Genomic DNA, 16,170 nt, shown 5'->3' with positions numbered 1-16,170 from the left:
GACAGCATCGTGTGGTCTCTGTCATTTCCCGGCGGAGCTGAACTTAGTGCAAATTTTGGAGCTTCCGACCCGCGTCTGTCCTTCTTAAAAGGCAACGCATTTTGGGGTTCATTTTTTCATAACACTACTTAAGGACTCTACGGGCTCTTGGATACCCCATAAGGGAAAAGGAGCAGTATTTTCTTATAACACTTGGAAACAGCATCATTTTTATTAAAGCAACCAATGAAGGTGGAAGCCAACATGTTTTGCTTTAAGAAATGTTTTCTACTCACTGTATATACACACAGACAAACAAACACACTTTCTTTCTCTTTAAAAAGAGGCCATGGCCTAAACTCGTCTCCAGAGGGCAACCCACGCTGGCAAACTGCATTTTATAAAGACAAAACAAGCCCTGATTTTCTCCTCAGCCTCAGCCTCAAAAATGAGAAACAGCCGGGGAAAGTGTCCTGTCCCTGGCAATGTTGCCAGGATGATATATGTATGTGATCAGCCTTTTGGGGGGGAGGTTTAAAAATGGAACGCCTTTGGTCCTGGGGGGATTTTCTCCCTCTGTGTTAAGAGATGCAGGAGACAAATAGATACTAATTAGCTGTGGAGAGAGCCTTGTGGCTCCCTGACCTTTCGCTCTAATCCATTTGGAGCGGAGCACCCTATTGAAATATGCTTGTGCCCAGGCAGGGCAGTCAGTGTAGCTCGGGCTGCTGCAAGATGCCTCTTCTTCTGGAGACCTTTACAGATCCATAAGTGTTTGTTTCCCTTTCCCCTCTTCCCCCGATAACAGTTTGCAACAGTCCTTTTGCATCTTTCCTTTTGTTATTTAAGGCTTCTGCCCTCCCAGCCCACTTTCCAGGCTATCGGTGTCCTGCTGCATTCCTTCGTCTCCCCTGCTGCCGCTCCTCGGAAGTGCTATATATGCTGGTATCCAATTCGGCTTTGGTGCACGGATGGAAGACAAATGAAAGGGTAGGTACCAGTGGAAAGGGCACTGCTGGCTTTTCTTTGTATTTGTGGCGCTTTCAGGCATATTTCTTGCGAATCATGAATGTGACGTTGCAGCCTGGGCCCCCCTTCCAGGCTGGTGTTTTTCTGTGGCTGCATCCTGCAACATGCAATCGTAATGGTGGAATAGTGGTGGAATTATCCCGGGCTGTCCACACATCGTGCTGCTTCTTAGCATTCCTGTCGAGATGTGGGAGAGGTGTATGCTATCTGCACCTTCTGGAAACAATTGTTCTTTCCCAGGATCAAAGCAGTTTCCCAAAAAAGGATAAAATGATATTTTTTCAATAAAAACAATGAACAACAATAATTTAAAACAACTGAACAAATCTAAAGCAGCAATAAGCTAAGAACAGACTGAAGCAAACATGAGCATCCTGACTATCTTGGTAGGCTTGTCTAAAGAAAAATGCTTTCAGCAGGAGCTCAAAAGAGTACAGCGAAGGCACCTGCCTGGTATCAATAGGCAGGGAGTTCCAAAGTGTGGGTTCTTCTGTCTTGATTTAAATATATTTGTTTCTGTGTGTTGCAACTCTTTTTAACCGTCTAATGTGTAAATCGCCTTGTGGCTGTGGTTTAGAAGGTGATTAATAAATCAGTAACAACCGCAATATAATGTTTTGGAATACCTCCTTAATGTTGTTGCATTATTGCCACCTGGAGGGACACTCTTGTTCCACAAAGCAACAAAAGTGGAAGGAAAAACAATAACTCCAGAACCCTAGCAGTATGAAAAGTTACAGGATTTCATCAGGAAATTATAGGGCACACACTGTTTGCAAATGAAGCAGTCTGTCCACCCTGGAACTTCTCTAGGCACAAAGAGTAGGCAAAGTGGGATTGTATCTCTGCGTCCTGAATGTGAGCACAAATCATGTGATTCTTATTCCCATCTAGTTCCGCTCTTTAAATTCAACCGCCACACTGTCTCGTTGTAACAGGAGCAGTATATGTTCTCTTGCGGGAACGGGGCACATTTTCTTGTTATGTTTTCTTGATCTCTCGCATAACATTGAAAATTGTCAGCTACTTGGCTGACCGTGCTATTTGACTCAGTTCAGACAAAATGGCAAAATGTAGATCAGAGCTATGAAAGCAAGCCTTGAAAGAGGCACACCCCCCCTCTCCTTGCATCCTCAGACTTATTGGCTGTTTCCTGGGTTTTAGAAAACCATGGCTGGTTGTTACATCGAAACAGGAAACTATGGGTTGGGTCCAGAGATCCCTAAACTGAAATCTTTCATCTCCTGCAAGTGGAAGGGTGGTGTGTGTGTGTGTGTGTGTGTTACAGCCATTTTTATGGGAAATGGCAAGGGGGCTGCAGGCAGAAGTGAAATATTTATGCAATTCTCTGCTGGATTGCAGCCTCTTCTGCAAATGGAAGGACACTCTTGTTTGGATATCCGAGTCTATGGGTTTCAACCCATAACCAGACACCAGTTTGCAATTCTGATTTGCAGGACAGTTGTAAACTACAGCTTGGCAATTCAGATGTAATGACAAACTATGGTTTGCCGCAAACCAGGAAGTAATACAAAAGAAGAAGGAAGCTGTGTATGAGCTTTAGAATTCCAGGTACCTTTGCGAAGCACCAAACTATGGGCTAGCCTTTGTCAATTTGATGGCTCGACTTTGCTGGTGCATATTTTTGAAATGTTATTGAAGTCTAGTGTTTGGGAACCGTTCTGTTTAGCATAGGTGGCATAAAAATGTTTTTTTAAAAAATCAGTATGTGAAATTATCTGTGCTGCAAAACCTCTCTTGGAATCAGTTCTCTCACAGCCATGTTCCCACTTCCAATATTCTCTTGGGAGCAGTGAGGGTTAACAGATTTGTAACACCAAATGAAGAACATGCTGGCCATTGGATTTTTCCTCCCAAATCCCAAACACATTTGCTTTCTCCCTGCCTGCCTCTTTTTGAATCTGAGAAATATGAAAAGGAACAACATATTCTGGCTTGCAGAAGATCAAGCAGAGTGGCTCAGAGAAACTGATCAATCAGTGGAATTATCTCCACGAATTGCATGTAAGACATGAATTGATTGAAGACAATGCAGGGCTGGCGAGGTGTCCTTTTACACTAGCATTCTCTATTTAGAGTCGCTCATGGAGGGTGGCAGGGTGGTGAGTGTTGTTTGTTCCAGCCTGGCTGCCAAATTTCCTAACGGGGACCCACTCGATCACGCAAGCCCTGTCCTTTTTCTTCTTCTTTGGCACTCGCTAGTTCTACGTGCATTTGCCGCTATCTGAACGCCTCCCCTCTGCAAAGCACAGGATAATAGTGTTATTTGCAAACAAAAATATTGACTTGCCTCAAGTGCCCCTATCTAAACATGGGTGTTTATCACATTTGCATCAACTCCTTCAATAAGCTCTTATTCTCTGCGGGTGGAGCGTAATGGCTAAGATCTATGATCCAGGAAGTTCACTGAATTTTGCCTCTGTCGCTAGGGGATGAGACTGATGCACATAGCTTCAGCTAAGAGCAGCAGGAAGCTGGTTTGTAGCAAAACAGACCATTGTTCCAATTTGATCAGTACTATCTAAACCAGGAAAAGACCCTGATGTTGGGAAAGATTGAGGGCACTAGGAGAAGGGGACGACAGAGGATGAGATGGTTGGACAGTCTTCTCGAAGCTACGAACATGAGTTTGACCAAACTGCGGGAGGCAGTGGAAGACAGGAGTGCCTGGCGTGCTCTGGTCCATGGGGTCACAAAGAGTCGGACACGACTAAACGACTAAACAACAACAATCTAAACCAGGGTTCCCCAAACTTGGGTCTCCAGCTGCTTTTGGACTTCAATTCCCACCATCCCTGCCTGCTGGTCCTGCTAGCTCCGAGTTATGGGAGTTGTAGTCCAAAAACAGCAGGAGACACAAGTGTGAGAAACACCGATACACTCACAGGGAATGGCTCTCCACGGATTCAGACAGCTGCCTTTTCCAGCACTAGCTAGACATGCTTGTTCTTGAACCTGGGACCTTTTGCATGCAGCTGTGAGGAGCCTTCTGGGAACATTCATTTCAGATTTCTATTTATTTAATCTCAACCAATCAGACAGGGGTTCATCTTAGCTACGGTTAGTGGAAACAAGGTGTCCTCAAGCCATAGTTCAGGCATCCCCAACCTTCGGCCCTCCAGATGTTTTGGACTACAATTCCCATCTTCCCCAACCACTGGTCCTGTTAGCTAGGGATCATGGGAGTTGTAGGCCAAAACATCTGGAGGGCCGCAGTTTGGGGATGCCTGCCATAGTTCATGGGGGTGGGGAGGGCTATCGATGGCTACTAGCCATGATTTCTATGCTCTGCCTCCACATCTGGAAGCATCTGCTTGGCTACTGTGTGAACAGGACTGCTGTACTACATGGGCCCTTGGCCTGATCCAGCAGACTCTTCTTATGATAAATTAAATTCAGTTTTCATTTAATGGTGCACTTGCCGAGTTCATACTTTCCGAAACAATATACCTTTCCAAAATGACACAGCCTTCCTGCAAGAGTTGCGCATGAGATACCGAGAGAAACTGAGATTTGACATAGTTGCCCTAGGACAAGCAAGCTAGCCTGGCCCAGTGGATTAAAACTGCCTCGGAGACAAGCACTCCGGGTATTTTGAGGTAAGTCTCTCCACCTCCCTACTCGGGGCATCATGTAGGGTGGGGGAGAATCAGCCCTCCCTGTGTTTTGAGGGCTCGTGAACAATTCCTATTGAGCACTTGTATTGTCAATCAGCCTATTCAGTCCTATGCACTGTGTTTCATAGGCAAAAGTAAGCCTGTCCCCCACCCTCGAGGGCAAATAAGCAACGTGAAAAGGAGAGACGAGTATTGGGGAAGGCGGGATATGGGCTAGTGGAGTCACATCCTTATTCAAAAGCTGCTAGATCCTCATTGTTAGCAATGAGGATCAAGAGAATTTCTGGCCAACTCAATGGATTCTGTACAGTGATTGCATAGCAAACCATAGTTTGGTGTTACAAGAATGGGCTCACACTTCCCTTCCTCCGGTGTCGTCAAAAAGAGATCGAAAGCTTTCCCTTCTGTTTAGTGTGTTGCCTCAACCCTAATCTGTGCTTAACCATAACTATGGCTGATGAAAATAAGGCAGATTCATAAGCTTCACAAGTTTCTAGCAACTGGTATTCAGACACATTCCCGACTCTGACTGTGGAGTAGAGCACAGCCATCCTGGTAAGTAGCCATCAACATTAATATTTTATAATTATTTATTGAATTTATATACCGCCCTATACACAGAGGTCTCAGGGCGGTTCACAGAACAAAATCAAATATAAAACCACAAAATATATAATCAAAATAAAAACCCAATAACCCCCCTTCTCCTCCATGAATTTGTCTAATCTTCTTTTAAAGCCAACAGAGTTGTTTCTTGCTCAGCCTTATACCTTTCACACTTTTTTTTGCTCATCCAATAGCCAAATTACAAGGGGTAACAATGTGGAGGGGGGGAGGGTGCCCTCTTGGGGGGGGGACTTCAAATTAACAGCATCCTCTGTTTTTGCACCCACAGACTTTATCAGTGACCCAGGAAGTGAGCTGTAGGAATACAGATAAGAGCCAGGGCTTCGGAGATAAGGAAGTGGCTGAAATGCCTGGTGTAGTGGCAGATAAAGGGGAATGCCTGTTATGGCAATGTCCACAGAGGCTTTGATTCTTAATGCAGTCAATAGCTGCAGGGCGCCTTGGTGGCTTGGCCCAGCAACAAGGCCAAAGGGGGAGGGAATGGGGACTCTGTATCAAGGATCCCCATTGCATAAGACACTTCACTTGAGCATGGGAGGGTCTTGCGTTTCCGATTACGTAAAGAAATTTGCGGTAAGCAAATATATATCTTTATATATTTGTAAAATTTTTTTTAAAAAAGTAACTTTAAAAACTGCTTGAATGTAAGGTCTAATTGACTGTGTCACATTTTGTCTTAGATATCCAGACCCTTTCCAAGTTAGCTGAGGCTGTTGCAGCTGACCTAGAGATGTGTGCTGGTTTTGGTTTTAATTGTATGTTACTTTTTTTTGTAAATCTCATTGATGTGCACTGTTTTGATGCATGCTACGCTGCAGTCCTGTCTGATGAATAGTGGCATAAGAGAGGACCAGATTATGATAATAATGAATAAAAAGTCATAAATACAACAAGGGATCTCTGTGTGTGTGTTTGTCCAGAAGGGATCCTATTTAAATTATTTTCATTTTGTTCTGCTTTTCTTCCAAATCCTAGCACCATTCTGTTGTTGTTTTCCTCTGTCCTGTCCTATATGTGTTAATAATACATCATCATTGGAGGTTGGGGGTAAGGTCTGGAATGGTTTCACTGGAAAATTGTCACAAATCATGTAAAGAGAGGGGTGAACGTCAAGGAGTTTCCTGCTGAAAACTGTTCAGTTTCAAGAAAGCAACATAGCTAGATTGTTCATTTCCAGTTTTTCTCTGAGTATGCCACTTAATCATTTATCAGAGATGGCAGGGAGAGAGAGAGAGCTTTTCAGGGGTGGGGAATGAGTAATAACCTTGATGGTTTACTTAAAGGATAGAAACCTTTGCTTTTAAATGTGCATTCCTCTAATCCTGGGATTGGGGACCTTGTGACGCTCCAGATGTTGTCGAGCTCCATCACTCATCAGAACCAGCCAGTAAATCTAGAAGTGAGAGTTGTAGTGGAGGCCTAAAGTTGTCCACGATTCTTCTAATCCCTTAAATCCACAATTTATTTTCAGCGAAGAACAGTAATCCGGCTAAGGTTGGACCTTGGTGCTGAAGTTCTAGGCTTCACAGCCCCACCCTGCTCCATCCACAAATGACCACCCAGTTAAAGGCAGATGGATGTGGCAGTTGCAAACAGGCTCCGTATCAGCACCTGACTTGGCACTGATATCGTAGAATTCCCTTCTGTGGTCTCCATCACCATCATTTTATAATTGATGGGCAACCAGCCAACTATAGAGACATTATGGTTATCACAGGTGCTCCTCTTACTGTTTTCACCTTGAAAATATACCATACTTTTCTACATCAAAATGAGGGCTTATTTCGAAGCAAATGTGTTGATCGTTAGATGGCGACAAACTTGGGTGGCTTTAAAAGAGGGTTGGACAAAGTCATGGAGGGTAACGCTATCAATGGTTACTAGCCACAATGGCTCGGTTCTGCTTCCACTGTTGGAGGTAGCCATGCTTCTGACTACCAGTTGCGGGAAACCATAGGAGGGGAGAGGGCTCTTGTGCTAGGGGCCTGCTTGTGGGTAGGTAAGAAATAAAGTAGACAGGAATATTTGTGGTATAAAAAGTTGCAGAATTCCGGCAAGAAGTTGATTGGAAGGGAAACAGTACAGGTGAAACTCGGAAAATTAGAATATCGTCGAAAAGTGCATTTATTTCAGTAATGCAATTTATTTTTTATTTTTCTTTTAATTTTTACAAATGCTTTCTTTTGGAAATTCCACAGTAATAAATCAAAAAGTTACAATAATACAATAATAAACATCGCTATTACATTTCATTAATTACATTCCATTTATAATTGACCCACCTAACGACAAATAATTACAACTACAACAAATAAAGGCTAGACATATCTTGCTTTGCATGTCATGCATCTATCTCATATATTGGTTTCCCCTTTTAAGTTGCGTTACTGAAACAAATGCACTTTTCGACGATAGTCTAATTTTCCGAGTTTCATCTGTATGTCTACCATGAAATTTTTGCAGGTGCAAACTGAAAATTTCAGAGCATGGGAAGATATATAATTTGGCATTGGATATTTGGCTTTTTTGATTATATCATGATTTGGAATGTTTTAATGTGGTTTTTATAGGATTGTTAAAATGGAAAATTTAATATTATTTTAAAAAAGAAAAAAGGAAACACATAATGTATAACTGCCCCAACAGAAATAATCATGGATGTACAACAGAAAGGGCACCTGAAGGGACCATTAATGGCCTAACTCGCTTGTCATGGTAAGCCAAACCATGGTTTACCTGGGACCATATGAATGCAGCTTCCTAGAGAGTCACTTGCAGCCACATTGCTCTTCCCATAACTTTTTTACTCCTACATCATGCTGAGCTAAGCCGAAGTTTTGCTCCACAGGTACTCTGAACCCAGGCTCATGGGCCCTATCTGCACGTTACATTTTAAGTATCTTCATATGACTTTGGGATATGGGTGAGGCTGAGAACATTCCCTTTGATGATGGTTCTGAGGATGGGCTTGCTCCTGGGTGATAGAGAGAAGCAGGTGCAAAGATGTGAATCAACGTGACTTCTACACTAGAGGTAGATGTCAAGGAGCTGTATCTCTGGTGCATCTGGTGGTTTTTGCTCTTTTATATTTGTATTAACTTATTGTATTTATTTATTGTGCGTTTGCATTTGTATTTACTGTACTTCTATTATATCCTGGTTACAGGTAGGTAGCCGTGTTGGTCTGACGTAGTCGAAACAAAATAAAAAAATTCCTTCCAGCAGCAACTTAGAGACCAACTAAGTTTGTCATAGGTACGAGTTTTCATGTACATGCACACTTCTTCTTCTGTTTCAGTGTATCTGAAGAAGTCATGCACACGAAAGCTCGTACCAATGACAAACTTAGTTGGTCTCTAAGGTGCTGCTGGAAGGAATTTTTTTATTTTGTTTCTATTATATCCTGTATTTATTTTAATTGGTTTCCTGCTTGTGTGTTGGGGGGGGGCAGTTTGGGCCAAAAGCAGTATATAAATCAATCAATGAATGAATACTATGTGATCGGAAACTCTTGCTGCTCTACTAGAAATCACCCAGAGACCTACCAGTAGATTCAGTTCTACCTTCTGTGCACCCCTGTGGTAAATAAAATACCCGATTTTCCGGCGTATAAGACGACTGGGCGTATAAGATGACCCCCAACTTTTCCAGTTAAATATAGAGTTTGGGATATACTTGCCGTATAAGAAATACCACCTGGCGTATAAGACGACCCCTGACTTTTGAGAAGATTTTCCTGGGTTAAAAAATAGTCTTATACACAGGAATATACAGTAGTCTTCACTGCCTTTCTTACAGCAGACAGTGAAGGAGCCAGGCATATCGTTCCTGAGGGCTCATTAGCCAAATCCAAATGTTGCAAGGCACCAACTGCCAAAGTATTAAGCTCCAAGAACTTCTTCTCAAAATACCAGTATCTTTTAAAAATTAATTAAGCTGTGAATTAAAGAGTTCTTGGTCTGAATTTCATCTCTGCTGTGAATGTGCTGGATATTCTTCTTCCAAGGACTCAGACCCCCGCCCCTGCAGCAAGAAGATAATGGTCTTGGCCTACCTCAGAGGGTCGCTGTGAGGTTTGCGACAAGAGAACCAATGTGCTGTGCTTTGAATGCTTGACAGCTAAGTATTACTGTTGCCAGGCACGACTGCTCCTCTGCTCAAGCTGTTGCCACTTCCTTGGCTCTCTGTTGTTGTGGAACTGCCGAGCCTAAGCTTCAACCGATAAATTTTTCTTGTACGTGCGACTGACGTCAAATGAAAATGTCACAGAGATCTAAATTGGCAGGTGAGCATGTGCCAGAGAGCGCACACTGAGAGGAAGGTTGTGAGAAACCAGGGTATCAAAAGGGGCTGCTTGGGGAGGTATTCCCATTGTTGGTGTGGTGGCTGGGAGTTGTCCGTGCTCCTCCAGGAAATACTCCAGTTACTGCTAATGGAAAGAAGATACTGACACTCACTCTCTCTCTCTCTCTCTCTCTCTCTCTCTCTCTCTCTCTCTCTCTCTCACACACACACACACACACACACACACACACACACCCCTCTACACAGATGGAACTACCAAAACAAACGCATAATCAAAAGCTTGTAAGAATTAGTCTGGCCCAACGATTTCCAGTGTTAGAGCCTCAGTAATTTTTTTGGGGGAAATCATTTTTGAGGGCTAATTATTTTACCGTGAATTATGGAAACAATGTTGACATGCCATTCTGCGGAGATTTCCTCCCCCTTTTTTCCTTTTACACTGGGGGCTCTCTTGGCACCGAATGAAGAATTCAGTTTGAGTTGTTTCAGTTGACAAAGGCATGCTGGCAGTAGATATATACTCCATATCGCTGTCATGATGGTCTATTTTTAAATTTCAACTGCCGGCCAAGCTTGGGCATGGAAGGCATGTATGTGTTTTGATCACTGTGCGCACGTTTCTGTTTTCACAATGCCGGCTTCTTTTAGGCCATACCATGTACCCGGCTCAATTCCATCCTTTCCTTTTGGGACGAAGCAAAGCATTTTATGTGGTTTCAATGCACACCGCTGGCCGCCTCCAAGGAGTAGGGCAAAAATGGCACAACGTTCTTGCCCCCTCCTTTCTCTGGGTGGGGATGTCTGCTACATGACCATTGCCAATTCTCAACATGCTTGGTTATCAACAGCCTCTCAAGGAAAGAATTTTAAACGATTCTGTGACGTCGGGAGGCCAAGAGGGAGGGGGAGGGACCCCTCAAGCCCACCGCCAAGTTAAGATCATCATTATAAGCCTGCAGGAGGAATATCTTACATAGCAGCTAATTAGTGACGCCCTCACAGAGTGTTCTAGAGTTTTCCTTCCTTTCCAACTCGAGATGGAATTTCATAGAGCTGTCCTCTAACTTCAACAAGTAATGGGGCTAGCTGGCTAATCCTTTTGTGTGTTTTTTTGCCACGATGTCTGAAAGCAACCAGGAGACTGACGAAGAAGAGTTTGTAAATAAATCACGGATTACAAAAGGGAACAGTTTAAGCACAATGGACCAAAAACTGAACCTTCTCAACGAGAAGGTAGACAAACTGCTGAATTTTCAAGAAGACATGACGGGAAAGCTTCAGAAGGTTAACCAAGGGATCGATGATTTGGGGAAAGGCCTTCACAGGCTCACCGTCTCACGGATGCCTGCCGACCAGATCGGTGGAGTAAAAAGGGGCCTGAAATTTGAAGGTGGGGTTCACCAAATGGACACCCAAAGCACATGTACCGAAATCCTGAAGCTTATGAAAGTGACCCATCAAGATGCTTCAAAGTACAAGGAGAGGCTGGAGAAGATGGAAAAAATGGTGGACTCGGTGGACAAGGTTGTGAAATGTTTGGGAGAGACTTTCAAAAACTCAAAGGTGGTGGATTTTATCCTGAAGGGTGTTGTCCCTTGGCAGAAAGGGAGCCTGGTTGAAATCGTAGAAGAGGTGAGTCCCCCTCTCCCCACGTTGCTTGTTCAAGACCTCCCACATTAGTAGAAATCATATCACATTTATTTAGAGGGATGGGGAACCCATGACCTTCCAGGTGGTGTTGGGCTCTAACTTCTATCAGTCCCAGCTAGCATGGTCAATGGCCAGCGATGTTGGGAGCTGTGGTCCAACAATATAAGGGCTACAGGAGCCCAGCCTGCTTTAGATCCCCTCCCACTGTGTATGATTTTATATTCCAGACAACTGGTCTTCAACTGATGAGTTAGGACCTTGAAGTGGTCAGGGCCGTCTTAAGCGCCCCTGTCGCCATGGTGCGCCGGATCTGTCCGGCGCCCTATGGCCCCCCTGTCGCCATGGTGCGCCGGATCTCTCCGGTGCCCTTCCGCCCCGTTTCCCAGAGCGGTGGGCGGGTGGGCGCGGCGCTGCTGTGCGGCGGGCGGGCGGGCAGGCACAGCGCAATCTCTCCGGCGCCCTCCCGCCCTGTTTCCCAGCGCAGTGGGCAGGTGGGCGCCGTGCGCAGCTGCGCAGCGGACCGGCGGACCGGCGGGCCAGTGGGTGGGCGCAGCTCGCGGCGCCCTCCTGGTGGGCCGGCGCCATGGTGCCCTGCGCCACCGGGGGTCTATGTAGAGCCGGCCCTGGAAGTGGTTAAAAATATGAAAATATTAAAATAGAAAACCAAATATACATAACTAAGGAACATATTTTCAATATTTGCTGGATTAATATTTCCCATGGGCAGCTGGCTGACCACTGCACTGAGAGAAACTGGATGTAATCTTGATAATTTCTGAATAAAATTGTTTGTGCCCAGGAACTGTAGGATTCAATGCTAAGTTTAGCATTCTTTCTGTCATGGTATTCTGCCCATCCTTTCTTCTGATTATCCTTCCTGAAAGAGAAATAAATTCTTCGTTTTCAGGCAGACTTATTCTATAAGCCTTTACACTCTATTTTTTGGTCTCTGTTAATGAATTGCTAAAAGAGCTGTCTTGAACCATAGCACCACTGTTTCATTGAATTCGTTTATGTGTTCAGTTAATTTTATCTGTTTTGCCTTTGTTATGTGTTGTCTAAATTTCAGTAAGTCATCACCAAGTGGGCTGGACCAGATGGTTCTGCGCCCCACCCCCCGCCGATCCAGCCGATCTCTCAAGTTCTTTTGTCTAGATAGACCTGTTGAGATTCATTTGTAGCAGGAGACGGTGCCAGTATTATCAAGTGTACCCGCATTAGCAAGGGGGTGCAGGCCTGGTGTGTGTGCGCGCACACACACAAAAATCACCCCTCAAATATGTCTCCAGTTATCTATGTAAGGTTGTGAGTTTAGACAAGAGCTGGGAACTGAGCAGTAGGAGAAATGGCAAGGCGATATGAAGGTAGACTGCTGGAGACTATGGAGAAGATGACGTATATTTGTGTGGCAATGCGCTGCAGCTGTCACGATGAGCTCAAACGGCAAGAGAAGTTTCTAATCCTCATGGCACTGTGGCAAAAAGATGTGGATTTTTCCCCACCCTTCCTCCTCACCTCAATCTGGATGCTTTGAGTACTTGGGTCATGTAAAATGTAGTAGTTTCTAATGTGTCTATTGTAGTAAAGTGATGTATGTGTGTGTGTGTTTTTGCTGACACAGCTCCTTGACAAGGGTTTCCCTAGGTACGCCTCTGGCCTAACGTTAAACATGCAGGGAGTTTCAAAGCACTGGTGCTGCCACACCAAAAGACGCAACTCCGAACGCAGGCAGAACAAACAGCCTTGCAGAAATGTTCATTGCACACATTGAAGTGGTGGAGCAAGGAGGTTGAGAAACTGCCTCCTCTTACCTGCTGTGCCAACCAATATGGATTGGGTCCAGAGGAGGAGAGGAGCATTGATTTGCGTGGCAAGGGCACCGAAGGCATTTTGACCAAACGCTTCCTAGCCCGAATCTGAAAACGATACCGAGGGAAGTAAATGAGGGGAAAGAACTGTCGCAAGTTAACCATGGCAAGTGGGTGGCTGTTAGCCACAATGTCTATGTTCTCCCTCCATTATTGCATGAAGTATCCCTCTGAATATCCAGCGGCTGGGAATCACAAATGGGGAGAGTGCAGATGCCCCCAGGTGTTGTTTGTGGGCTTCTTGTAGGCAGAGTTCTTCTAATGTTCCCTGACCACAAGATTTTGGGATGGCCACCGACTTGCATGGCTTGCGGGAGGGAGGGATAAGACAAGTTCACGAAGGCTAAACCTTGTCAAGAGCTACTAGTTCTGCTCTTGCACCGATTGCCTGCTTGCAGGCTTCCCATGGAGGCATCTGGTTGGCTCTTTTGAATATGGGACTAGATGGGCCATTGGCCCTGATCCAGCAGGCTCTTCTTACATTGACCAGATTTTCCCTTTCCCCCCCCTTTTAGACTAAAGATAAACCAGAAGAAAAAGGTGCAAAAGGGAAGCATGCACCTAGCAGCAAAGGAATCGAGGCAGAAGGCAAGTACTCCTTGAAAGGTATCTATCTACAAATGCATCACACTGAGCAGATTTGCAGAGCGGGCAAAGAGTCCATCGCTGAGAAATTTCATGGCACTGTGGCCAATATCAGGACTTCACTCAAAGTCTTATTAAGATAAGAAATGCAACAAATGAGCTAAATGTTTATTTTATTTCTTGATTTCAAATATTCGTTATACACCTTTAGGTGCCAGGCAAAAACATTTCTCTTTAACCAGGCCTTTGGTTGATTGACATCCAATGCCCTTTTTAAAATGTGTGTGTGTGTGGGGGGGAGTTATTGGGCTGTTTTTGTTTTTATAGTGATTTTATCTCGTGATTTTATCTCGTGAACTGCCCTGAGATCTGTGGGTATAAGGTGGAATAATAATAAATAAATAAATAAATAAATAAATAAATAAATGTAGTGCACACACAGAATGGAAGGCAAGATGTGGTGGTGGCCCCCAAATTTGGCCTCACACAGGGCAACGCTGAAATTTGAAAGGCCAGAGTCTACCTCTGATACCACTTTACAATAGCTGCTCCCAAAGAATCCTGGGAACTGCATTTGTTTCTGTTTCTCTTTTTTATAGAAACAGTGTTCAGCGACTCTTACTTTCCTCCCAGAGATACAATTTTCAGGGTGTTTTAACAGTTGACCCCTCTTTCCAGGGAACTCTGGGAATTGTAGCTCTGAGGGGGAAATAGGGGGCCACCAAACAACTCTCAGCACCCTTAACAAACCACAGCTCCCATGCTGCAGGGTCGATTCTTGCATTGCAGGGTCCCTTCTAACTCTAAAATTCTATGATTCTAATACTTTTCCCCAAAGAATATACATCCTTATTAAAGGGATCCCCTAAGTTTTTACAATGAAGACACACCTATCAAGCCTTACCGGTAGTCTTATTTGGGACCAACATACACATTCCATGCAACTGACCCAGGGAACATCATTCTTAAGATTCTATGGGAGAAGTAATAGCTGTTTGAAACGGTGTGGGGTTGCTTTAAATGTACAGTGCAGATACAGTCTTAGGCAGTGCTCTCCCATCTTTTTTTCTTTTTCTTTTGGCAATGTGGGTCCCCCACCCCATATATACTGCCTTCCACACTAATGGTTCATCCATTGTTTTCTCTGTTGGTACCATCACTTCTCTCCTTAGGAAACAGAAGGGAGAAAAAGTTGGATGGCGGTGATGGAGCATGTGAAAAGGTGAACGTGGCTGGTCCAGTCCGTTCCAAAGTTGACGGCAGTCCACGTACCGAACAGCAAGCGGCCCAGTTGGAAACCAAAGAAGCTCAGGGACAGGCAGGTGACCCCAAAGGTTGCCCAAAGCAAAAGGACACTGCTGGAGTCAGTGCCGTGCTCCAGAACAATGGCCTCTCCTGCGTAAGCAGTGGCGATCCAGCTGGATACCAGAACACAAACAAAGCCTCTGGCCTGGAAGATCCTCTTAAGAAGCATGTCAATCCAAAAGCAAAGGAAAATGAAAACGAGGTTTCCCAGCTCGGTGATCCTTCTGTGAAAACTGTGTCATCTGCCTCTAAGCCTGGTGGTGAAGTTATACGGACAAGGTAATGGCAAAGCCTAGAGGTGGGCAAAGCTTTTTTGCCCAAAGGGCAGCATTCCCTTGCGAACAAGGCTTCCGGGAACTGCATGCTCGTGGTGGTGGTGGTCAGGGATAAAAGTGGGTGGAGCAACAGAGGTGACTCATAATTTTGTAGGGTAGGCTATGTTCCAACCATGCAAAAGCCAGAGTCTTTGAGAGACAGGATTGTCTCTCCTCCCAGGCAAGCAAGGGGCGTGATTGCAGTTCAAGGACACATTCTAAGCAAGTGAAAGTTCTCAAGGGAGGGATCAGAGTGGGGTAGCTGAGGGGTATTACCTGGGGAAGGGGCCTGGGGAAAGTCCTGAGGGCTGGATAGAAAAGCCCAAAGAGCCACATTCAGACATCGGGTTCCCCACCTTTCGCATAGCCTCTTATTTTCTTGTAAAATGCTTCTGAATACCAGTTGCTGGAAAACACAGGAGGAGAGAGTGCTCTCATGCTTAGGTCTTGCTTGTGGGTTTCCCATTCCGGGCATCTGGTTGGAGGTTGTGAGAATAGGATGCTGGGCTGGGTGGGTCATTGGCCTAATCCAGCAGGCTCTTCTTATGTTCTTATTTGGACTGGAGGGCACCATGTTGGCCACTCTTGAACTAGAGTAACAAAGCTGTATACAAAACGTGGCCAGTGAGGGTCATTGCTCATGCTACAAGATGCTCTTTAGATCCAGGGTTATATACTTAAAACAAACAAACAAACAAACAAACAAACAAACACAAAAAATTTCCCTCCACTGCAGGCTTTTGGAACAATGTTATTGACAAATAAATCTATTCAGCTACCAGGGACAGACAGCCTGCACATGAGGCAAGGGGAAGCAATTGCCTCAGAGTGGCAGGCTCTGGACTGTTGCAGGGGGGCAGGGAGAGACAA

The 16,170-nt window shown here is 44.7% G+C and overlaps 1 protein-coding gene across 4 annotated transcripts in view; it reads left to right on the top strand.

Annotated features, from left to right (window-relative positions):
* The first annotated feature begins 544 nt into the window (after positions 1-544).
* The window catches only part of MYLK3 (myosin light chain kinase 3), a 29,674-nt gene continuing 14,048 nt past the window's right edge, over positions 545-16,170 (top strand). Inside the window, exons 1-3 of one of the 4 annotated variants that reach the window (XM_088671853.1) lie at positions 545-969; positions 13,612-13,684; positions 14,854-15,265. In XM_088671853.1, the coding sequence (XP_088527979.1) occupies positions 919-969; positions 13,612-13,684; positions 14,854-15,265 (536 nt within the window). In that variant the 5' untranslated portion in view covers positions 545-918. Of the gene's footprint in view, positions 970-10,508; positions 11,211-13,611; positions 13,703-14,853; positions 15,266-16,170 lie in introns of those variants that run through there. The other 3 variants (XM_035118689.3, XM_088671852.1, XM_035118687.3) reach the window with 3 other exon arrangements.

This window comes from Zootoca vivipara, chromosome 6 (genome assembly GCF_965207765.1).
Source record: "Zootoca vivipara chromosome 6, rZooViv2.hap1.1, whole genome shotgun sequence".
In the NCBI taxonomy this organism is placed as follows: Eukaryota; Metazoa; Chordata; class Lepidosauria; order Squamata; family Lacertidae; genus Zootoca; species Zootoca vivipara.
Note: the sequence above shows the minus strand (reverse complement) of the source record. Positions and strands in the feature narration are given on the sequence as shown.